This window comes from Kogia breviceps, chromosome 2 (assembly GCF_026419965.1).
Source record: "Kogia breviceps isolate mKogBre1 chromosome 2, mKogBre1 haplotype 1, whole genome shotgun sequence".
Lineage (NCBI taxonomy): Eukaryota > Metazoa > Chordata > Mammalia > Artiodactyla > Physeteridae > Kogia > Kogia breviceps.
The window spans coordinates 158,626,376-158,651,107 of NC_081311.1; the positions used below are offsets into that span (position 1 = coordinate 158,626,376).

At 38.6% G+C, this 24,732-nt stretch overlaps 2 protein-coding genes across 5 annotated transcripts in view; one reads left to right on the forward strand and one right to left on the reverse strand.

The window, feature by feature from the left end:
* GLS (glutaminase) overlaps positions 1 to 18,499 on the forward strand; it is an 80,021-nt gene extending 61,522 nt beyond the window's left edge. Inside the window, exons 15-18 of the mRNA XM_059054656.2 lie at positions 11,286 to 11,347; positions 12,530 to 12,606; positions 12,692 to 12,755; positions 15,754 to 18,499. Coding sequence (XP_058910639.1) covers positions 11,286 to 11,347; positions 12,530 to 12,606; positions 12,692 to 12,755; positions 15,754 to 15,910 — 360 coding nt within the window. The 3' untranslated portion in view covers positions 15,911 to 18,499. The remainder of the gene's footprint in view (positions 1 to 11,285; positions 11,348 to 12,529; positions 12,607 to 12,691; positions 12,756 to 15,753) is intronic.
* A 570-nt stretch (positions 18,500 to 19,069) lies between these two features.
* STAT1 (signal transducer and activator of transcription 1) overlaps positions 19,070 to 24,732 on the reverse strand; it is a 45,693-nt gene continuing 40,030 nt past the window's right edge. The window contains exon 25 of one of the 4 annotated variants that reach the window (XM_059054655.2): positions 19,070 to 22,384. In XM_059054655.2, coding sequence (XP_058910638.1) covers positions 22,370 to 22,384 — 15 coding nt within the window. In that variant the 3' untranslated portion in view covers positions 19,070 to 22,369. Of the gene's footprint in view, positions 24,641 to 24,732 lie in introns of all 4 variants that reach the window. The other 3 variants (XM_059054653.2, XM_067026466.1, XM_067026467.1) reach the window with 3 other exon arrangements.

Genomic DNA, 24,732 nt, shown 5'->3' on the forward strand with positions numbered 1-24,732 from the left:
TTTGGTGGGTGAAAAAGAATGACTACCAAGTTGACTACCATGTTTTTAGTAGGAACAATAGGGCAGTTTGCTCCTACAATCTTTGGAAGTACAGAAAGAAATTAATTTTGGTTGTAACAATTAGGGATCTGTTTGACTATAGATATCAGGAGGTTGATCAACAGTGGTTTAGACAAATGGGGTTATTTTTTTAATACAACAAGTCTGGGGGTAGATAATCCAGGACTAGTGCTATCAGTAAGGTATGCTTTCTGCTCTGACCAACCTTGGTGTGTGGATGTTAGACTTCATGCCTGCCACCTTATAGTTGCCAGATAGGTGTTTCACGTTTGGCCTCACTTGTATGGTCAAAGTAGAAGAAAGAGTGACACCTAAATCAGGTAAAAGAAGTTTCCCAGACACCCATCTGACACTGGCCACACTAGATGTAAGGGAATCTAGGGAACTATTTTTTAACTGGGCTTATTGCTACCCCTAACAAGTAGAAATTCTGTTAGTCCATACTAACAGGGTAGGAAATGGATAATGGGTAGGCAATTAGCAGTGTGTGAAAGCTAACATCTTTTTGGCATGTCTGTATTTGTGAGATATCCAAGTAGTGATGTTGAGTAAGTGTCAGATACAGGCCTAGAGTTTAGGAGGCTGGTCCAAGCTGGAGATAGAATTGTGTGAGTGGTTAGCATGGAGGAGTAGATTCAGAGCTGTGGGGAGGTATGTGAGATTGCTCCAGGAGACAGTGTGAAATGAGAAGGAACCCTGAGGAACTCAGGATAGAGTAGTAGGGCTCCATTTGGGAAAAGTGGCCAGAGAAGAGAAAATCCAGCATAGCGTAGTATCAGAAGTCAAAGAAAGAGTATTTTAAGAATTTTTGAGCAGTCATCTGTACCAAAGCAGTTAAGTGTTAAGTAAGATGAGGAGTGCCCATTTACATGATGTCCTTCCTAATTTTCTTTCTTTTGGTGTTACAATGTCTTTTTATTTAGTAAATGATAATAGTAGATGGTAGGATTGTTTTTATTGTTTGCACTCAGAAAATACAATATTGGTAGCCCATATTGGTAACTTCCTCCCCACCTTCTAAGAATATTTTATTGGCTTTGAGATTTAAAGGTCAGAGAACTATTTGGAGTAGAGCAGGTTTGGCAGCTGATAGAAAAGTAAAGAAGGAAAGCTTGAAGTAGATACAAAAGAGAAGAAAAGGCCAATAAAGTGAGATCCCTGGAAAGAGATGGAGCTCTCAGCACAGTGGAAGATTAGGTTTGGTGGAAGGAAGAGCATCTCCTCCAATAAAGTAGGTCATTGAGAGGCAAGCAGGCAGGTAGGTAGATTTGCAGACATGGTAGGAGGAGGTTGAGAGAGTTTCTGTCCATTGGTTTCCATTTTCCTGAAGAATATGAAAGAAGGCTTTCTGCTAAGAATGAGTTGTGGGGTTGGAGTGAGGCTGTGAGGTTTCAGAGCATAGAGAATATAGGAAATGTTTGTTCTTGGAGAGTGGGAGAGAGAGCTGAGGGAAACATGGTGACGTTGTTAGAATACTATTGAGGTTGGTAACCACAGATTTATAGTCCTGGCAGTCTGTTCTGTTGTACCTCCCACTCCCACCCCACCCTGTATGCTATGGCTGTATCCCAAACTTGGGCTTAGGAACTGCAGAAGATCAGGCAAGGGGTTTTAGAGCATTTACCAGAAATTGATTTTAACAGTAGGCTTTTGAATGTACTTTAGACCCTTCCTACATAGAAGGCATGCTTTTAGGGTCTTTTAGACTTAGAAGGTCATTTTTCCTTTTAGAAGCTGGTTCTATTTAAAGAATTTTCAACTAATATAGATTACACTAACAAGTGAATTTTGGGTATAATTTTGTCATGTCCATCCTCCTTGCTTCACAGAATACAGCATTACTGATAAGAATTATAAATGTTTAAATATAGATAGGTGTAAGCAGTCTCATGATAAGGCCTAATTATGTATATATAAAATGTTGCTTTATTTTTTTTAAAATATTTTTTTCTGTTGTTTAATTCTTCCATTGTTGTGTTTTATTATTTTATTTTATTTTTTTGGCTGCGCCACTCAGCATGTGGGATCCTAGTTCCCTAACCAGGGATCAAACCGGTGCCCCCTGCGGTGGAAGCACAGATTCTTAACCACTGGACCCCTAGGGGATTCCCTGTTGCTTTTTTTTGAGGGTCTTAAAAACATCCTATTCTCCAGCAGCTTCTTGTATTATATGCGGGAGGAATATGTTCTCATCACTTGAATAGTAATCAAATTGGAACGTCTTTTAAAGTGTTTTGAAAAGTACATAGCACTAGAGAAACATATCATTAATGTACCTGTTCTCTGTGTGTTATCCATAAAGCACACATGTTGGAGTTTTCACAATAGAACTGTGAAATTAACATTAAAGAATGTAGAGACTTAAGTATGGCTCTCTGGAGACGGATGAAAATGAGGGATTTTTTCTTTTCCTAAAAGCAATCAGTAAGGATGTATTGTGGCTGGAATAACTGTAGAGTAGTCATGTACATGTGCCTTGCTTTGTTGTGGTAGCAGTGTTCAGGGCATGCAAAGGAGAGACAGGGCCTTTAACTCTAAATTGAGATAATTCTGTCTCTGTTGCTGCCAAAACTTTGTTTCTCATCAGAAAGAGAACCCTATCTCTTTCAGGGAACTTGTTTGTATTTCCTTATTTTTAATTTATACCACACAGTATAGCATCTTGTAATTCCAGTGGCCCTGATCCTGATTTTTTTTAAAGTAGTATGTACAAGCATTTGGTGACTAATTTTTTTTCCTGTCTTCTTACTCTTTGCTTTTAGTTTCTTTGACTCTTTGGAGTTTTGTGTACTTGTCTTTTTCGTTAGTAATAATTGTAAATAAGCATGACACATTGTGCCAGAAGTGTGGCACCTTGTTTTCTATCTGAACACTAATGAATGTTAACTGATCTTCATAGAGTTTTATAAATATTTATTTGCATAAGAGAGGAAGAGAACCAGGAAGATAGTGAATATAAATAAAACTTTGATAGGTGTCAGTGCAGTACAAATACTCTTAGGTCTGCCACATGGAAAAGGCACTTTTGTTCTTCAAAGGAATAACTGCCTTTGCCCTGCTCATTTCTCTTTTACTCCTGTTTGCTGCTTGCTTCTTAATTAGAGTGCTGTTTGTCAGCCCACACAAAGATATGTTGTTAGCTACTTTTATACTCGGATATAAAAGGAGGGTTGCTTATGAGCCCATTGGTATCTTTAGACCATTCATTGGCATTTACCAGAATAATATGAGCCACTGAGATAAGAAGTTTATTTGCTGCCAATGCTGTGGCAGTCATACTTGCTCTATTCACATTAACCCAAAACTCGTCTTTCATTTTTAGAGACTTAAACATAAAGAATGAAGATACTTTCTTTTTTTTTCTTTTTGGTATTGATGTGCTGAATTGAATGATTTGTTCGCTTATTTTCTCTTCAATTAAAAAAAGCACCTCAATAGGAAATTAGTATCTCTGATTTCCCTATAAATTGTTTCTTAGTTGCTATTTTCTGATTTTCTATCACAACATATTTTAGTCTTGGTACCATATTGGTGAGGAAATCTCATCTCAGGTTTTGTTAGGAATCTCTTGGCCCAGTGGATACTGAGTAGAGGTTGAAAGAACACTGACCCTGGCGTCAGACAGACTGTGCCTGAGCCCTCATTCTGCCACTTACCAGCACTATTACCTTGCTCAAGTTCCTTTGAATAATAACAGGGACAACAACACTTAAAGCACTTCGTTCAGTCCAGGGAGAGTAGGTGCTATATATTAGTTATTTTGTTGTAAAAAATATATAATCCTAATTATTTTGTATTCATGGGTTGTTAGATTTCTTTGATATAATTGCGACTTCTTAGTTTAAGAGTAAGTAAGTTTATTACAAATTAATCTACTCATTGAGAAATTTTGAAAATGGTATGCTTAAGAGAGTTTATCACTTAGCTGACAGAGAGCAAAATGCAGTGTTTGGAGCTGCCATTTTGAGGTTGTATTTTGTAAGTGAAATTTCTATACTCTCTTTTTAGAGTAAAATCTACTGTTTGATGTATTCTTCTCTACTAAAATTACAGTATGAGAACCTCCTGCATTTGTGTAGAAATTTGGAAATGTGGTCATGAAATTGCTGAACTGTTATTCCTATAAAGGATTTTCTCTAATCCTCTGATCATGTCAGTTGGATTAGTTTTGTCTATATATAGCAAGAGTCATCCCTTGGTATCCTTGGAGATTGGTTCCAGGATTCCTCCTTATCCCACCACAGATATTAAAATCCGAGGACGCTTACAGTCAGCCCTCTGTATTCACATATGTGGAACCCACGGATATGGAAGGCCAACTATATATTAATAATTGTGTCTGAATAAGTCATTGGAAAGCTTAGGAACATGTGGCCTCATACTCAGACTGTCTCATCATAACTTTGTTTTACACATCCATACAAATGTTAAACTCAGTAGTAAGGGAAAGAGAGAATATCTTTGATCACATACACGTTGTACAGGTTTATATTTCTAACCTTGTTGGCAAGTGCTTAATTTACATTTGCTGCAGATTTAAAGTTTTTCTTTACCTACACTATACAGGCTTGTATTTTTTAACCTGACATTAAAAATATTTATGAAAGAAGGCTGAAAATTTATTTTCATTAAAAGGCTATAAAAGGCCAAGTTGGAGGTAAGCATTTAAAACAGAATTGGATCTGGAGTGATGATGGTTTATTTAACAGATGGAGAAGAGTATCCGTTCTACAGCAACAGATACTGTAGTGAGCTAGAAATGAGAGAGCAGCTTACGTCAAACTGGACATAGTAGGAACAGAAGGATGGATTTTCAGTTACCTGCTTTTTTTCGTTAAAGCCTTTACAAAAGGACGAATTAGTCTTTGTATGAAGACAGAAACTAATGATGTAAAACAAGGGAAACCACAGTTTTGCAGCTGGTAATAGAATTGGAAATAAAATACTTGGAGAAAAGTGTCAAGCCAACGTATCCATCTTCCCTCCCTCATCTCTCTCCTCTACCTTCTCCATTCCTGTCCTCCCATATTTCCTTCCAATATTTTGGCAAAGGATCTTTATGGATTAAAGTTAAATTGCTATTTAGTCTTTTAGTTTACTTCTATCCTTTGGATACAGTCTGAGATCTATTAAGAATTGGAAATGTATCCCAGCTACATTACTAATTCATATGCTATATGACCTTGAGCCAAGGCCTTTAACCTTAGTGGTAGTAATAAGTGTATTTTACAGCAAGCCTGTCAAAGATGTTTAAAAACAGTTATAATTTTTTATGTTGAATTTTTCAAGGTCATTCACTATAAATTACTATAAATACAAAGTAATATGCTTATGTAATTCTGAAAATTCCTACTTGTACAGAATTGGGGTATTTGGGAGGAAGATACAAAAGATACACAATTCAACTTTTAAACAGGCTCAAAATAAATAGAATGATAGGATTGGAGAGAGGAATGTCATGTTTCAGACTTGTAAAATTGGTAGAATCTATAACTGCTTCTAGCTTTTTTGCGAAAAAAAAAGTATGATTTTGATATGCCAAGCATGCCACTGTTAAATGAACTCATATGAACTGTTACATTTTTGTTCCACTGTTGTCATAACTTTGTACAAATAAACTAAGATAAGGTTGTCTGGTTCTGGCAGCTTCCGATAAAGAGATTTGATAAGGAAAATCTAGTAGTACTGGAAAATCTGCAAATAAAAGGAGAACTTAACATTTAATTTATAAATTTTTAGTGGCTATCTGCCCAAGTGAAGTTTCTTTTTGCTAGGCAGAGACATACATTAAACCTCAGAGTCCTTGATTTACATGGGCTACTGTTCTGCTGTATAAGCTCTGTTTCTTTGTACTGAGGAATGATTCATCAAAACACAGGCTCCATGCCTCTGGCAGCTACTGTTAGTTAACTCACTGTTTTCTGGACCCTGGCCTACTTGACAGGTATTTCAAAATTAATATAACTCAAGTATCCACTGGGAAATCAGGAGAATGAGGCTTGATCAGTGGCTAGCACACCTACATCCTTTGCAACAGTTTGCTTGGAGTTGGATGAGTCATCTTATAGGTTGTCCTCTCCTTCAGTTTGGTTTGTCATAGCAGTCATTCCAGAGGGTGTGTCAGTTTGAGGAGTATTTATGGAACTCTTTTAACAGGCCACGAAGTGGACTGTCCCTAAGTGAAATAACACTCCATCTGCTGTCTCAAAACTGTTAAAACTGTTCCATTGTCTTTCTTGGCATTCTACTCATAGCTCATTTCTTAATTTATGCAAACCTTAAAAATATAGGTGGCTATTTGCTAGAGTAAAGAGGCATTCGTAGTTTTAGTTTTAAATGGCGCTTTGTGTGTGTGCTACCTCCTAGTGTTTTTCTGTCTTGGAGTGAATGACACATTTTATATTTCTCTGAGCTGAAACATTCTTGTGAATAAAGTGTTAGTAGTATACCCTCAAATTGATTATACCCTAAAATCAGCCTTTCTTGGGTCTCATTAATAAGGAATTTTCTTTTAGAGCTTTGGAAATATTGAATAATTAAGTGACTAAGTGGTATATACGATATATACTAAAATATCTTCAAACTTGCTTGGTCTAAATACAGAATTTTTAAAAGGAATGTAGTTCATGCATACAGTAACGGAAATAGGTCAAGGATTTATTGCTTAGAAGGATGATATACTTTAAAGAGTAAGAACTATGGGTAGTTAATATATCAGTGGTTTGCACATAAGAATTCTGGATTTCTCTTGAGTAGTGGGGGAGATAAGAAACACAAGTAAATATACCATATGTGACAGGGCCATAGTGAGGCAAATGTAATAGAGATGATTTCTGATTTAAGAGATTGGTGTAGGGCTCACAGAGAAGGGATTAAGAATAACATTGCAGTGAGAAATGGGTAGAGAAAAGGTACTTTCAGGAAATAAATAGTATGTACTATGGTTTAGTAGGAGCAGAAAGTATCTAATTGATGACTTCTTGGCACATGCTGTCACAAAGCACTATGTGGGTAACTGACAACAAGCTACATGGATAGTGAATGCTGGATGGGATGCTTGGGGGAAGGGGCTTTCAAGCTAGCCCTTGCGGGAAGGGAAGGATTTGATTAGGAATCTAGATATCCCAAAGAAAGGAGCATAGGCACTAAGATAAAAACAAAACGAGGGTAGTGAGAGAGACCAGTTTTACTCTGTTGAAGTTGAGGTTTACACTGAAGAATCTTGAATGCAAGGCTAATGAATTTAAATTTTATCAGGAGTGATTTGGGGATTTTTTTTTTTTTTTTTTTGCATACTCCCTTGCTGAGAAACCTTTAGTAGTCACAGCACCGTTTTGAGAAGATGATTAGACATATGTGGGAAGGTTTGGGAGGGTGGAAAGAAGGACTAGAAACAGAGGCACCAGTTAGGAGGATTGAATAAATGTGGTAATGATATTTGAAGAAGTAAAAGTCAAGGGAGGTAGAAGAATTAATAATGATTACAATTTAATCCCCAAATGCTGGTAGCAATTTGAATATTTGATGCTTCTGGAGAGAATATTGATTTAGTCAACACTTGTTAATTGAAATATAATTGACATATAACATTGTGTAAGTTTAACTTGTACAGCATGTTGATTTGAGTCAACCAATATTTAATGAGTACTTATGTGTGGTAGGCACTGTGGTTATAGTGGGGAAGAGAAAAGACAAGGTCTCTGCCCACTTGGACCTTGTGTTTAGTGGCGGAGACAAGAAACGTGTGTGTGTGTGTGTGTGTGTGTGTGTGTGTGTGTGTGTGTGTAAGTGTATAAACGTCAGATAATGATAAGTCCTCTGAAGAGAAAAGCAAGATACGGGATAAGGAGTGATGAAAAAGAGGGCAATGTTTTAGAGTCAGTGAGCTTACATTTGAGTAGAGACCTGAATGAAGTGAGGATTGGAGCCTCCCCATTACCTGGGGAAAGAGCATCCCAGGCAGCAGCACAGCAAGTGTAGGCCCTGAGTGCCCCGAGGACCAGCAAGAAGACACACCTGCCTGGAGAGAGCCGCAAGGGGCAGAGCGGCAGGGAATGAGATGCACAATGTAACCAGGGAACAGAGCATTTAGTGTCCTGAAAGCCATGGTAAGGAGTTTGGATTTTATTCTAGGTTTCACAGAAAGTCACTGGGAGTGCCACAATCTATGTTTTCAGAAGATCCCTGTGGCAGCAGAGTTGAACAAGTGGAACAGTTAGGAGGCAGTCTGCCAGGTGAGATAAGGTGGTGACTCAGAGCCTAGGGCAATAGTAATGGAGGTGGTAAGTGGTGGGATTCCACATGTATTTTGGAGGTGGAGCAAATGCGTTTGAGCTGGATGTGGGTTGTATGAAATAGAATGCAGGAATACTCCCAGAGTCTATGTGGTCAGTTTGCATGAATTAGAAAAAGCTAGTTCTGCCTCTTGGTGTAAGCAGACCCTCTCAGCACGTTTCTGTGAAGAGGGCTCCCTTCCTCCCATAGACATACCTGGGTTCTGGGCACCAGAGGTAGGTGAGAGGAGCACGGGCTGAGTACCCCTACTTGGCCAGGCATCCTGGTGGGGGGCTCAGTCTGTGCCATCAAATGCAGCAGCCCTGGATCATGACTCAGTTTTTGGCCTCAGCAACTGGATAATTTGTAGTGTCATCCCAAAATGAGGGACTGTGCAAGAGGAGCTAACTTGGGGTGAGGGAAGGTGGTGGAAATCAAATTCTAATTCGAGCAGTGTCAAGTAGGCAGATGGATATGGACTTTTGGAGGCCAGGCCATTGGGGCTACAGAGAGGTTTGCTGTCTGTAGTTTGAGTTTGAAATGACAGCATGACAAGCAAGTGGAGCTGTAGAATTAGGGTTTGTTAGGAATAGAGAGTTAGATTAACAATGTGTATTGGGAAGTTATTCTGTCCAAAGGGATATATGAAACCTTTGAGGGAAATTACGTTGAAATACAAGAAGTACGGAGACTGCCTTTGGGGTATTATCAGGCAGCGGAAAGTGGGAAATGATTCTGCAAAGCAGTCAACAGGAGGAAGACCCTGGTAATCAGCATTTTGAAAGATAAGGAGTGAGGGCGGGGCATGTTGGAGAGGTCAGAAAGGAGCAGGGCTAAGGAAGGCTGCTGAAGCTTTTGAGGGTACTACTGAGAGGTCATAGTGGGTATGAAGGTAATTTGCAGGGAATTAAAAATATAAACTACTTTCAGAAAACATGCACTGAAAGGGGGTAACAATGGGGTTATATATTGGTTTTTTCAAAATAGGATGGTTGTGTCTGTATTAAGGCAGAGATGAGGGAACCAGTAAAGGAGGAAAGGAAGAGAGAATAGGTATTTGAAGCTGATATTTTGCATAAGAGAGGAAGGAGAGGTAGAAACAATTTATCATCTTAGTAAAGTTGTGGTTAGGGGTCATATGTTTTGGGGCTCACCACTGGTATTAAAGGTCTGAATGAAGCATAAAAGGGAACCAATAAGAGAAGAAATTGTCAAGCAGTGATGAGAGACCAGTTGGAAATATGGAGAATAATCTGTAATAGCCCATTGTGTTTTTCTGTGGGCCCAAGAGTACAAGGGAATTGAGAATTCCAAATTTATCCAATTTTTAAACATTAAGGGCACCTGAAACCGTGGTTCATAACCCAGAAGAGTGCATATCAAAATCACCTGGAGACTTTTTTCAAAATATTGTATCCCCTAAAATGTGTCAAATTGAGGTGTGGGAATAGGACAACTAGAAATGGGAGGAGACATGCTTACATATACTTTTAAAACATTCTGGGTGATTCTGTTAAACTCCCACCCACATTGAGAAAACTGTTCTTGACTTGGGGTTAGTAGGAGATTGACAGAGTGCAGGCTGGGCAGGAGTAGTAAAGGGTAGCCTGAAGGGAAGCTAATGGACTGAAAGATTAAGAGTAAGGCTTTTTGGAGTGATCTCAAGAATAACAGTAAGTAGCAGTAAAATTTGGGGGGTGTGCTCAGCTGGTTAAGTTCCTGTACTGCAGAACTTTTCATGTGCATACGAAAGGCTCTGTATCTCCAAGAAGGGAATTTAATATTTTAAGAAAATAGCTGACCACGGAACCCTCTTTTTCATGGTGCCTTTGTGAACTAGTTTCTGCAGAACACATTTTGAAAATGCTGAACTAGGGAAGTCCAGCAATGATTAGTTCCAGTTCGATTTAAAAGTTTACAGGTTGTGAGAAAGGGAAGCTGTAGTGGAAAGGGAGAATGTCCAGGTTAAGATCTAGATCTTCCAGGGCTGTGGCTTTGTTTGTGGATAGCTGGGTTACCTTCCATCCCTCCAGGTAAACAGTTTTCTACCATTGAGTCCAATATCAGTTGGATCATCAATATGAATGTTGAAGTTGCAAAGTTTAAGACAAAAGTGGGGATTTATGAAGTATTAACAAACAGTGTTATGTTCAATAGTTTGGTTTCTCAAAAACAGGGTTGGACAGTCTTTATGAAAGCCGACCAAAATCCAGTGGCCTTTAGGATAACTAGCCTCTTCCTTAATTAATGACAAGAAGGTGAATAATATCAAAAGAAGATAACACTTTGAATTCTTGGAGTACTCAATGTCAGTGACCTAATATTTTGGGAGTTTATCCACCTTTTGGGCCGAGGCAGTGTCACAGGCTCTGAGAATGCCCCCATTTGTACTGCCTGGCCATTGAACTGAAGACTGCCTTTCCAGTGAAGTATAGTTCACTGAAGTATAGTAAGTTTGAGATAATTAATACTGAATGTTGTCTCTGAAGATTTCCAAAGAAGCCAGTGATTGGTGAGGACAGGGATTGTTGGCAGGGATTAGACATTTATATAGCATGACTTAGTTTTTAATAATGATGTGATGTGAATTTTATGAGTATACAAGTCAGCTCCCACCACTGAGACATACTAAATGAGAAAGGTTCCAATTTTCAGTTGCCCCAACTATGTGTGTTTCACAGGTCAGAAGTTTCCATTCTTTTGTGCCAATTGATATCATTCCATTCCTTCCCTCATGTCTCTTTACTCTTGGATTTCCCCTCATAATCCTCTATTTAAAAAGAAAAAAACACACGTGTGTTCTTTGTGGTTACAGCAGTATACTTATGATAAATTTTTGTGTGTGACAGCTGAAGTGTTCAAAGCACATGGAAATCACTTACCTGGTAACAGTTGCACATTCTATGTATTTATTTTCCCCTGTGGATACCTCAACTTTCTTTTCTTCACAGGTAAAGTCGGTGATAAACCTTTTGTTTGCTGCATATACTGGAGATGTATCTGCACTTCGAAGGTATGTCAACAGGGTGGGTTAGCATATGGCTTACAGATGTTTATGAATTTGCTTCTGGGCAAAGGGCCACTTTAAAGCTAAATAAAGTCTCACTTCCATTTCCCTCTAATAAAAATGATCCAAAGTTATATTAAGTTCCCACTTCCAGTGCCTTAGTCTTGCTGTACAGTCTTTCCTTTTCAACCTCCTATAAAAGCCCAGTCCTCTGTTTTCCCAAGTGGTAACTGTTCAATTAATCTGGCTAATTGGTATTAGCGTTTTACTGGAATTGGACAATGACTTTTCAATCCCCATCTACCCACCACTCTCCATCTTTGGAGGTGAGGGGGGTGGGCACATAGGGGCATTTGGTGTTCTGCAGATCCCCAGTGTTGGAAAGGTCATATAGGACTGTATAATTAACATAAGGTCTCTTGTAGAGAGTTGCAACTGAACTTTAAGGTGGAAAAATGTCTATGCTTAATTTCCACCTTCATTTTAAAGTGTGATTAGTACTTGCATCAGCAGTATTGTATTATAAACTTCAAAGCTGCTAAGAGACTTAATTGATCTTAATAGATCAATAGATCTATTAAGATCAATAGATCTTAATAGATCTTAATTGTTCTCACAACAAAAAAATGAAAATTATGTCATATGAATGAGATGTTTGCCAACACTACAGTGGTAATCGTCTTGCAATACATAAATGTATCAAAGCAACATGTTGTATACCTTAAACTCACATACCTTTATTTCAATAAAAATGTGCACTTTATTTTTTTAATTTTAAAGTCTGATTAGTACTTGTAATCTGTAGACTGTAAAATGTTAAAGAATGGGAGCCTGAGTGAAAACATTTAACTTTAGTATAGTTGTTAGTTTCTTGCCCTTCCGAGGCACAAATTTAGGGTATCGTTGTGCCACCATTCTTGAGTTTTGGACAATAATGTAATGAAGCTTAATTCTGTGAGAGATGGTGAACATTTCCTCTTACCCAAAAAGAGCAAAGCTAAGGAAGAACGGTGAAGTGGCCATTTACTCAAGGTGTCTGTGTACTGGTTGAACAGGGTGTCCCATTAGTGAGCCTGGTGAAGGATGACACCTGTCTCACAGGACCTTAGACTGAACTGATGGAGGAAATGTTACAAGAGTGAATTAAATTTTTAATATAATGAATAGCTATACTTAACAAATTTTCAGATTTGCTTTGTCAGCCATGGACATGGAACAGCGAGACTACGATTCTAGAACAGCACTCCATGTAGCTGCTGCAGAGGGTAATATATGAACCACTCATTTATTTTTTTTTCAGACTTAATTTCTACTTAATACTAAAACCTGCTTGTTTTGTTTTCGATGTAGGTCATGTTGAAGTTGTTAAATTTTTGCTGGAAGCCTGCAAAGTAAATCCTTTCCCTAAGGACAGGTGAGCCCTTAATTTACTTTCTAACATATAATTGGCAAGCCAGCGTTTTATCATACAGGGCTCTAGTAGTTAAGTGGTGGTATATTTAAATCCACTATGTATATGTTGGAGTTGTTATTAAACTTGCTATGGAGCCTTATAAAGGCAACCAACAAAACCTTGTTTCTGTTCAGTAGATCATTCTCTCTCTTATATCCTCTTTCTTACCTAAGGAGGTTCTCTTAGAATTTTCTTGGTTAGTCTGGCAGTCGTCGTATTGTATGAAGAAAACAATTCTTGGTGTCTGGAAGGATAAAATAGGAATTTTATCCTCGTGGGCCTTTTGACTACACAGGGTAGACAAGATAAACATTTCCAGGGGCATATTAAATACGTGTAAGGAGATTACTGTTACAGACCTCTAAAATGAATATATTGGGGCTTCCCTGGTGGCGCAGTGGTTGAGAATCCGCCTGCCGATGCAGGGGACGCGGGTTCGTGCCCTGGTCCGGGAAGATCCCACATGCCGCGGAGCGGCTGAGCCCGTGAGCCATGGCCGCTGGGCCTGCGCGTCCGGAGCCTGTGCTCCGCAACGGGAGAGGCCACAACAGTGAGAGGCCTGCATACCGCAAAAAATATAAAATAAAATAAAATAAAATGAATATATTGGAGCTTGTTGAAATTCCTGGATTTGGTTGGAGTCAGTTTTAGAAAGCTTCATGGAAGTTGAATTTTAACCAGTGCTTTGGGGAAGAGATGAGATTTGAGGGCACAGAAGGAAGAGAAGGGTACTCTAGATAGAGTGGGAGAAATATGCCTGGAATATGCTCTGCTCCTCTCCTCTCCCTTCCGGTCCACATGGCAAATTGACATTCATCCTGCAGTAAAGTACTGTTCACAAAGCGGATAGTCAAGGGAGGGGTAAGAGTGCAGCTTACATATATACATATGCTTAAAGTAAAGCCTGTACTGATATACTGGCATGTTATATAACTGGAGTTACATAACTGGATGAGTCAGTGAGTAATGAGAATAAAGGTTTAGAAGAACGGGAAAAAAATACTTGGTGGGAGAGGTTTGATATTTATGATTAGGAGTTTGGGTATTTGAGGACTATATGAAGTAAGTTTGGAGCAAGTTGATTATTCTCTAGCTATTAGATCTTTCTGTTTTAGTAAGGTTTTACTATTTTTTAAATTAGTGGTTTGGGTTTTATTAGCTCAGCTTGCAAGATATGCAGAAAAGTTATGACATCAGTGTCTGAAAACTGTTAGCAATTTTGTAAGTATGGTAATACTTTGATTACCTAAAATCATGATCTTTATTGGCAATATTCTAAAACCTCAGGGTGACAGTTCTCCCTTTTATCCTCAAATGTAATGCCCATACCAGCTCTTTCTAGAGCAAGAAACTGAAGAGAGTGTTTTCCCCTGCCCCCAGTATTTATAATCCCAAGTAAAACACTAGCTATTACAGGCTGGAAATATTTACTGTGCTTTGCATGTTTAAGGATCAAAATGTTTTGTTTTGGCTTTTGCCCTAAATTGGCCCCTAGGAATGTGAAAGCAGAAACACCCAACTGAGAGGGAAAAGTTAGCTCAGTAACTAACTTGGTAACTGAGTATTCATGATTTGAGAATGTAAGCTAGACCAACACGTCTTCTTTCTCTATTTCGTAGAATCAGTGTCACCTCAAATTGTAAAATAGACTTGAGCAGATTTAGTGTATACTTTAGAGCTGATATTTTGCATTACTTCACGGAAAAAAAGAGTGAGTTGTAAAAAAAGATAACTTGCAGTTAACATTCAGTTTTTCCAGAAAGACAGATAATTATATGCTGTAGATGATTGAAAAGTCACCCCACCTCCCGGTTTCAGGCCACTGACTCCCTAACTTAATGAAGGCCAATGTAGAAGTGAAAGGCAACTTAATTCAGCAGTTTTTTGAGAAGCACAGAGATACATGTAAAATGTTACTTACCTGATTTTAAAAATTAAGAACAGGTTACCAAACTTTATTCAAAAATATTTTTTAAATGAGATTGTTTTAGAAAACCTTTGAGTTCCATATTGGGGCCCCACTGAGAAGGTAAAAGGTCAAGAACAAAGAAAGAAGGAAAACCAGAAGCTGGTGAGAGTGGCATGTGAAAAAGTGGAGTCAGAGAGCCTAGTAGCCATGGAGAAGTTAAGTGACATAAAGTAGAGAGTGGATGAGAAGAGAAGCTTAATAGTTTGTGAAGTACTAGGGAGCTAATTATGCTCTGTCATTCACTTGGGTTGTGATTTACAGTGTTGGCTCCTCTTTCAAAAGGCTAATTAGCTGATGAACCACTGCTGGCAACTCTTCTTTCTTCTTATCTCCAGTCTTCATTTATATGACTCTAAAGAGCACGGCTCAGAAACACACTTCCTAGGGAAAGGGTAGTTGTTCTTCTGGTTGTGCAGTGGTCCAGTTGAGCCCCTAGAGTCCCATCCTTACCAGAGATGATGAAAATGTCAGTTCCTCTGAGGCCAGTCTTGCTCCTCCAAAGTATATTTGAGCCCTAATAAGATCGTGGTTATTACCAGACTTCTGCGATTTACTGTGATTTTACATTGACAGGAATACAAATTTTCTACCAAAGGCTAGGGTGATAGATGCTATAGAGCTGATTTTTCTTTGAACATGCTATTTAAAGAGTGATCCTTTGGGCTTTCCATGAAGTTAAAATTTAGAAATACTAGAGTCTCTCTTATCTGTCAACACTAGAACTTCCCATTCATAAGCACTTAGATAATGTGAACAAGACCCTTTTGCAGAAGGTAGTTTTCTCTTCCTCCCCATATCCCAAGTTGTCTCCAAGACCACTGTTTGGATTATAAATCCCTTTCTGCGTTTCTTCCATATTCCTTGTAATATTGCTTAAATAGCTAAATTTGAATGGTCCTTTAACCGGCATTTAAAATCTAAGAATGCTGGATTATCATCTTTGTACAGAAATTATCTAATGACCCCGTCCATGCTGTGCTACTTGTTTAGGTGGAATAATACTCCCATGGATGAAGCGCTGCACTTTGGACACCACGATGTATTTAAAATCCTGCAGGAATACCAAGTCCAGTACACGCCTCAAGGAGATTCCAACAATGGAAAGGAGAACCAAACTGTCCATAAGAATCTTGATGGGCTGTTATAATGGTCTTAAGCCCAAGATTTAAATCACTTACCTATTTAATTGTGGAAAATGATTATGAAGAACGTGTATTTCTATCTGGTAGTGATGTATATTTTACAACATTTGTCATTTCAGTGTTACTGGAGTTTTCTTCATTGTGCACACAGGACAAATCTGATCTCTTTGGGAAAAAATAGAAATAAAACAATCTCCCTCCATAATGTGAGCAATATTTACCTCGCACATTGTATAATTTGATGTAAAAGAAACAGTTACCAATGCTAGCTTAACTGTGTGGTCTTCGTGATTTATTTTTGTGTATTTTGTGAATTTTCAATTTATGGTGATGAGCTGCTGATATGCATTTATAAATTAAACTCTGTTGTACAGTCTGTCCAAATGGGTCAAGGTTGCCTTTAGAAGCAAATCAGTGTGATTTTCATGACTTCAAATATGTATTTAGTTTGAGTGTTTGAACAGTTATATGCACTTATGGTTATGTGTGTGAAATATCTCCTGTCACCCTAGCTTCATGATGTGACTCTTTAAAAATTATAATAGTTGATAACTATTAGTAGGATAGACCAATTCTGACTAGATTTCATCAGGGAATCTGTTTAAGATATGTTTGGTGATCAAAACATATGTGTGAATGTAGTTAAAATAATTTTTGAAATAATTTCCTTTTCCTATATCCCCTTAGGCCAGCCTCTCTTCCCAGATGTTTAGCTATCTGCCTCTTTCCTTTAGCTGGGAAAGTGGGTGCTGGCATACTATGCAGTTTTCATGTTTTCCACAATAAATCAGAAAACGCCTCATGTACCTGGCATCCGAGCTATAACTATGCCGTTTGTCTATAGGAGATGAACCAGAGACAAATTACTAAGTACAAATTAGTCAAATTTATCGGCCAATAAAAGGAAGGGACGTGCTACTTCAGCTCTTTAAGAAGATATTTTTCAGCTTTCAGGATAAAGACAAATTCAGAAGTGCTCTAGGCTACCAAAGTTATTATGAAGGTATGGGAACTGCTACAAATAACCTTTGCTTTTAAACCTGTCATTAAAAAGTCTGCATCAAGATATTTGTTCTAGTTGGGGGATCACTAGATCACTCCAGTTTTCTCCTGATTTTCTACCATATATTTTTTGTGGACTTTGGAGTTTAATAATAAGAAAAGGCCATTTCATTTTAAATTGAGTCCCATCGTTTGTCTTGGAGAGGAACTGCACACAGAACGTTTTTCTGTCATACCTCAGAGGCAAAAGGGTATGTTAATAAGGACTTCTGATATTAAGCACACACACACACACACACACACACACACACACACACACACACACACACACACACAAATGGGACTCCTTTGAAGCTGTGTTTAGTGAAATGTGCAGAATTCTCAACTACATGAATGCTGGTTGTTTCATTAATATAGCAAATTCCTTTTTTTTTTTTTTTTTTCCTTTTCTGTCAGCACACACTCTGCTTCCAAGCTCTATCATGCCTAATGGCTCCTTTCCCACTCCAGCAGCCTCCAAGTGTTTTGATTATTGCTTCCAATCTAAATCAGTGACTTCAGCCCTTGCCCCCTTATTAACCTAGATGTGTTCTTTTGGTGGAACACGGCCGGTGTTCCTTAACTGAGCTGCATCAGGCATGAAGCCGTTCTCGTGTGTGTGCTCCCGTGGGGAGTATGGAGGGTGAGTGTCCAGCCCTGCTGCTGTGTTCCTGCCTCATGGTTCTATCAAGACATGTAGAAGACAGGTGGTATTTGTAAAACGCTGCAGAGGAACAGCATTATCCCCAAAGATATTATGGGGGAGACACTCTTTAATAGAAATCAACGGAAATAACTGCTCAAACAGCAGCTTGCTCTGTTTGTGATTTAAATGAAACATTAAGATGGTTCAATTACACAGCTTAAAGATAACCAATGATTTTGAGGCTTTTCTCTAATAAAAAGAGGTTCTATTATTTGGGAACAAAGAGTTTTCATCTTTTCTCAGATCATAACTATTCTGTGAAATCTTTGTGGTTTAGTTAAATGTGCCCTTATTTACCAGTGAGTTTATTTATGACTGTACACTCGTTCCTGTTCTGGCTGTTTGCTGTTGGCTGGCGATAATAATGGGTACATTTGATTTAAATGCTTTTAACTGTGCCGTTAACTGCTGCCATCAATATACTCCAAAGATCTTTTTGTTTTGGCTTTAGGATCTGTGCTTTTTCTGTACCACAGAGCTCTATATGGTGGTGTTTATTTAAAGCTTTGTATACACTGTTGTTTTTGCTGGTCTCAGTTCTAATTATCATCTCATCTTTGAGTGTAATGTGCTGTACCCCACACTGCCCTTTAGCTGCAGAGCTGGATTAGCTATCAACCATTTAATGCTGTTACCTGCCTGGCAGGGACTGAATGACCTGATGTTGGATTTAGATTCTTCCCGGGGATTGTACAGCTATGAATGTATTTGCTTCCAGAACCTCCCAAAGTGAATCTAATCTTAAAACTGTAAGTTGTAAGTATTCTGAAATTGGAAAATATTTATTTTAAATGAAATTAGGTAGTATTGCTTTTTACAGCTTAATAAATACATGTATCAAAAAAAACCTGAAAATGAATTTTTTTAAAGGTTTTCTCTTATATCACTGGGTTGGGAACGCCACTGAACACAGGGACTATGTCGAGGCATTTTTAATGCCTTCTGTGGGCCAGGTACTATGCACGGTGTCCAGTGGGGTTACCGCAATGACTAAGATGAAAATTCTGTAAGCAGTTCATCCCTGAAGGTGAGAAGACAGGCAGGCATGTTTCTAGTCCTCTTAGAAGCTAACACTATCCTTTTACAGTTAGGAGGTGCTCAGTAAATATTTGCTGCATTGAATCTTTCACTAGGAGGGTTCTAACCTCCTTTAATGAGAAGAGAAGGTATTTTCACAAAAGTCTTGACATCTCTTTGTGGCGCTGCCACACTGGGGTCTGTGTAGGACAAGCTGGTAATGGCAGCTCCCACCTGGTCCATGGGTGTGTGAAATGGCATTCACTCCCAATGCCAGAAACCTCTGGTTTAGGGTTAGCATAATGGTTTTCTAACCACAGAGAAGGTACACGAACACCACGTATACCACGGCTGTCCATTTTCAACCAAGTTGTTTGTCACAAAGTAATTTGCTTTGCTATAGCAGTCACATGTGTTTATTTGTCTGTATTACTGACATTTTAGAACTGGAAGAGATATCTGAAATCTCTAATCTTCTCACCCTTTCATAGATGAATGCCATTACTTTGAAATTGTGTACAGTTTTGTATACCCTTTAAATTATTTGTAGCTTTTGGGTATGTTTGCTTCACAAAAGCTTTCTTAAGTTTTAATAGGTAAGATGTTTGTACCAGAACATACGATCCAGTATCACAGAACATCTTAAGTTCCACCAAAGCAGAGATCTTTGTCTGTTTTAGTTTACCGACTTCGTTTCCCAACCATCTGGAATAGTGCCTGGCTCATGGCAGGTGCTCAATATATATCTGATGAACTAATAAATGAATGAATCTTAACTAACCAAAGAAGCCACTTAAGTAAGGACCCCTTACTCTGGGCACAGCAATTCCAGTTCAAAAAGTAGGTACCAGAGCTTTCAAAACAACTTCTAGTTTTTTCCTGGGATAGTCACATGTGAAAGGAGTGCTTTGTTCAATTAAGACTTAATATTCCATTTCAGCTTACAGGCAACAAATAGACTTCCATCATTGAATGCTGACTAAATAGCAAAATCTATTTATTGCCATCTCAGAAGACACTTTCCTGAAAAGGGAGAAATTTGTCCTCAGTGGTGCATAAAAGTCCTAGGCTTATAAAACCCCATACCAGAAATACTCTTAAAGCACACAAACATCCCTTAGCCAGAATCTATTTAGTGACTTCTAAACAATGATCAATTATATAGAAATACAAACATACTGGCTAGGCAGGGCATTATCTACTTCACTCCCTGGAGAAATACAACTCTTCATGTTCGTTATGAAGAAACTTTATATTTCCTAGATGTAAATACTACAGATAGGGAGGTGAGAACAGTCATATATGCTATGAGGCCAGAATTCAAGCTTATACCACTATTCCCTGATAGCTCATCAAACAACAGTTGCGTCTAACCTGACAGACTTACATCTAACTACTTGGCGATTCTTTCATTTTACTGTTTTTTTTCCAGGACACAATGCCTTTTACTTTGAGAAGGGCACACCTTTCTAGCTTATAACGTTTTTGGAGAAAAAAATGGCAGCTTTTTGTGTGGGTGTAGTAACTTCTCAGAAAGTAATACCTCACCTCATCAAGGAGGTGTGGAGTTTAGATGCTGCTATGGATACAATACAGAGTCCCATTTTACATGCATTTTAAAATTAAAAACTTGCATTATAGCAGGACTGAAATTCATTTTAAAATAAATGCCAAATTATTTCTGCATTTGGAGGCAGCTCTGGTGGTCACCAAAACCAAAGGTCTTTCGTTTGTTTGCTATTTATGGTACTCATTATAGCTTGTTTCAATAATGTTTCCTCTGATCTCTTCCACCAACCTATCTTAATCTGGGTAAGAAAGGGTAACACTTAGGAAAACGGTATTAATCGTATTTAAAAATAAGGACTGATATATTTTTATGCTTAATCATAAGAAAAGATGAGAAAAACATCAAACCTACACATAATGCCAGTAACTTTTAAAATCTTTACACAAAATATTATTTGTAAGAGACTAACTTTATAATTTTAATATTTTTTAAAAGTAAACAAAGTCTCTTGACTGGTGCAGTAAAATGAGACTATGCCAAAGCATTCTTTGAGGGCAAAAATACACCAAATAGTTAAATATTAGCAATTGGAAACAATTTTTTTTAACTGTCATCGTTGTTCCTTCATCATTTCAATTTAAAAAGTCAACGCAAACCCAGTCAGGTTGATGTCAATCATCTTATGTAAAATCTGAGAGGAGGCCTTGATTTGTGTTTAATACCAAGGAAAGTACCATGTGCATATTATATTTAATGCAGTACATATACTTTAGCTTTAATTCTGAGGTAGACTTCAGGGAAACTTTATTCCCACCAGAAAAATACGGTATTTACATAACAGTATGATTGTGGTGGTGACAGCAGAAAAATAAGATGCAGCTGCAGACAGCAGTTTGTGAATGTTATCTAGAAGAACCCTGTCAAACCCACTCCCTAAACCACTTTTTTGCATGTCAGTGCTAATGAAGGGACAAGGTAAGTAACACAACACACTTCACAAAACATCATCCAGTCCAAAAAGGGTCTAGAAAAAGCACAAGAGAGACAGTGGAACCATTTGCAATGTATTTGTGAGAGAAACACATTTATCAGTGAAAAATATGCAATTCTCAATGCAGTTACACAGGATGAGTTTTCAAATTATTTGATTCTCATAATCTCTGGTTAATGATTTGTCACTATTTTCTCTTCTCAATTTGAAAATTTTATGACTAAGACTAAATACCAGCTAATAACAATAAAGACAAGTGAACCCATTTAAGAAACATACATTAAATTTCTGAGTTTGTCTACATCTACAATTAATTTCAACTTTTTGAAAAATAACAGGATTTACCTTAAGAGAGCTGTTAATAGTTTGGCTCCCTTGATAGAACTGTGAGGACAATTTCATTTACTAGTGACTGTGATGAAGGCAGAATATATTCAACTTTGGATATTAAAGTTTAAACGGAAAACACTACTCATGAATTTGGAAAGTTTACTTGTTTCCATTTGATATTAGCCAGTATCATAAAACCATAACAAACAGAAAAACTAAGTCTCCCGAGAGAGAATTTGTCTCTAGCTTTCAATGGCTAGTGTGGAAGATACAATAAAGAACACAGCTTTTATCCTCTGCCCAGATACGGGACAGCTACCTTCAATAAAGAGGTGATGTAATTCTTTGTAAACTTAACTTTGCACTATTTCATAGGCAAACCCTTGGAAAACTTCTAGCCACATTTAAAGCAGAGAGAACAAATAAGAATTCTCTAGAATAGAAATATGCCAATCCTGCATGAAGCAGTTGCCTCAAATAACCGTGTGATCTACCCAACCACCTATAACAATTGAGCACTGACTCTAGACATGGCATTTGCTAGATGCTGCTAAATATTTCACCTTTCCCAAAGGACTCTCATTCTAGTTCTGATGCTTTTGGTGTATCTGGATGTTTTATATTTGTAAAACCCACTCTGTGGAGAGGGCCTTTCAATTTTACCTTCAATAAGATGCATGAAGCCCTTCAGAGTAACAGATGTTTCTGAATTAGGGAAAAATCCACTTGCTATCAACAGGTTGCAGTGAATTTGTTGGCCTTTCTTTTGTTTTCCTAGAAACACAGGATGTGAAGGAACAGAGTAGCAGGAGGGAATCACAGGTGGGAAGGAAAAATGTCACCAGAGAAGATGAGAAAAATTCCTGCTCTTATACTGCATTCATCTGTAAAAAGAAAATGTGCTTACATTTATTACACTGCTCTTGTAAAACGCAGACTCATATATTTGACATTACTTGTGTGTTCTACAATGGAGTAGTAGAAAGACACATCCCCCGGCAAAAAACCACCATGGAATTAGAGGGCCTTCAGCATGTGTTATCCTTTCTCCTGGACTAATAGAGACCTTTTATGTCACCTAAGCTGATGGATTATTACTCTGCAGCCTGCTGGCTTAATTCTGTCAATTCATCCAAGCTGCATAAAGCTTTTTGCTGTTATGCAAGTCTGGCGACAGAGCAACGTGGCAAATCTGCTCATGCAAAACAAGAGTGAGGCAATGCTGAGCTGTATGCCAGAGGGAGAGAGGGATTTGGGGGAAATGACAAATTTTCCTTAAAGGCCACTCAGCAGGAATAACAAACGAATGAGTTTCAGGTAGAGGCTAGAGAAGTAGAATCATTAGGGACCCCTCCACCTCCCCCAGCAGGGCCCCTCGGAGGCAGTGAATTGCTCATCCAAAGGACACCGGCCTGCCATCGACTTCCTATCTCACTTCCATGCTGGGCTCTCCCCTTAGACCAGGTGCTCTTGACCAGGGGTGATTCTGTCCTTTGGCAACATCTGGAGACATTTTGGATTGTCATGACCGGGTGTGGAGGTGTGTGTGCTACTGGCATCTAGTGAGTAGTGGCCAGGGATGCTGCTATACATTCTGCAACACATAGCACGGCCCCATAACAGAGAATCATTCAGACCCAAAACCCCAATAGCAACACAGCTCTAGACTACAAGCCTCTTGAGAACCGAGTCCTTTTTTTTTTAAATCCCAAGTACTCAATAGTGGGTGGTACATAGCGGGCTCTTAGGAAAATATTTTGGGTTGAAAAGCACAATGAAGGTTTTGCCCCTATGTTTCAGTCTGGCTGAGAGTAAAATATGTAAAGATGGTGGTCTTCAGAGAGAGAGAGAGAGAGAGAGAGAGAGAGAGAGAGAGAGAAAGCAAGCAACCCTGGATTCAAATCCTGTCACTGTCTCTTACTAGCTGTGTGACCAGGTCATGTTACTTAACCTCTAAATCCCAAGGTCCTCATCTATTCAAACGAGACTAATAGTCTCTAACAGATAGATCTGTTGAAAGGATTAAATTATACAGCGTATGTAGAATGCTTAGTAGACTAGACAGAAAATAGCAGACAATTAATAAGTGTTATTTAATATTTATCATTAAATTATTATCAGCTTTGTCCAAGCTTTGCCCAAAGGCCTCTAGGAGAGGAGACTGGTTCTCATGTAGTCCCAGAGGAGAAAGTTTATTGTACAGGAAAGCCAGACTAAACAAGCACTGAAGTCAGGCTACAGAGAACACTGGTGCTCTGTCTCTCAGGAGCCTGCGGTCCTCCTGCTCCTGAGGCGGCACCAGGCGCTGGCCCCAGTGCCTCCTGGTCCAGAGCTGCAACCTCCAGACATGGTCGAAACCAGCCAGCTCCATGACAGGTCTATTTCAGAGCACATACCCTAATAACTCCAAGAGTGGATGGATGCGGAAAGGAAATTGTGGCCAAGGTTGAGGACAATTTGGGACAGACAAGGTGGAGTCCACCCAATTCGGAGACAAATCCAACTTTAATTTTGTCTAACCAGTGCTGTGCCCATATTATAGCTCTTAAATCTTCTATGGGTTTACTCTGGAGATCTGTGTGTGTGTGCGTGTATATAAAAATAGATTTATTTTATTCTATAAATGAAATGAATGAAATCATCTGGAATGAAATGGATGGCTCCTGGGCAGGGGGAGAGGGGATCCAGAACCACAAAACCACTTCCTGGCATTTAGTTAGAGTAATTAAATTGCTCTCACAGTATCGTTCCGAGAGCACAGAGAAAGTGGTCATACTGCAAGCACAGATGGAGGGGACTAATCCATCTTATTTTCTCAAGGTCACAGGGCATAATGGTATGACAGAGTTGGAGCTCTGATTTCCAAATCCCAAACACAGGCCTCTCACCCGAAGGCTATGCTGCCTTCGTCTTAATAAACCAGAACAACACATACTCAGTGTCAAGTACAAACAGCTTCTCTTGCGTGCAGGTTTTGAATGAATCTGAGATCAGCTTTCTGTGGGGGGCATTCCAGGAGAGTAGACAAGAACATGCAGTCTAGAGACACCCCAGGTGGATTCAAATATTCGTTCCCTCGTTTACTAACTACTTCATCTTAGTCAAGTTTCATAGTTTTGGAGAGCCTCTTTTTTCTACATCTGTAAAGTGAGAAAAACAATAATACCTAACTTAGAAGGCTGTTGTGAGGACTAAGTTACTACCCGTGGAGTGCCTGGTACACGGTAAGAGC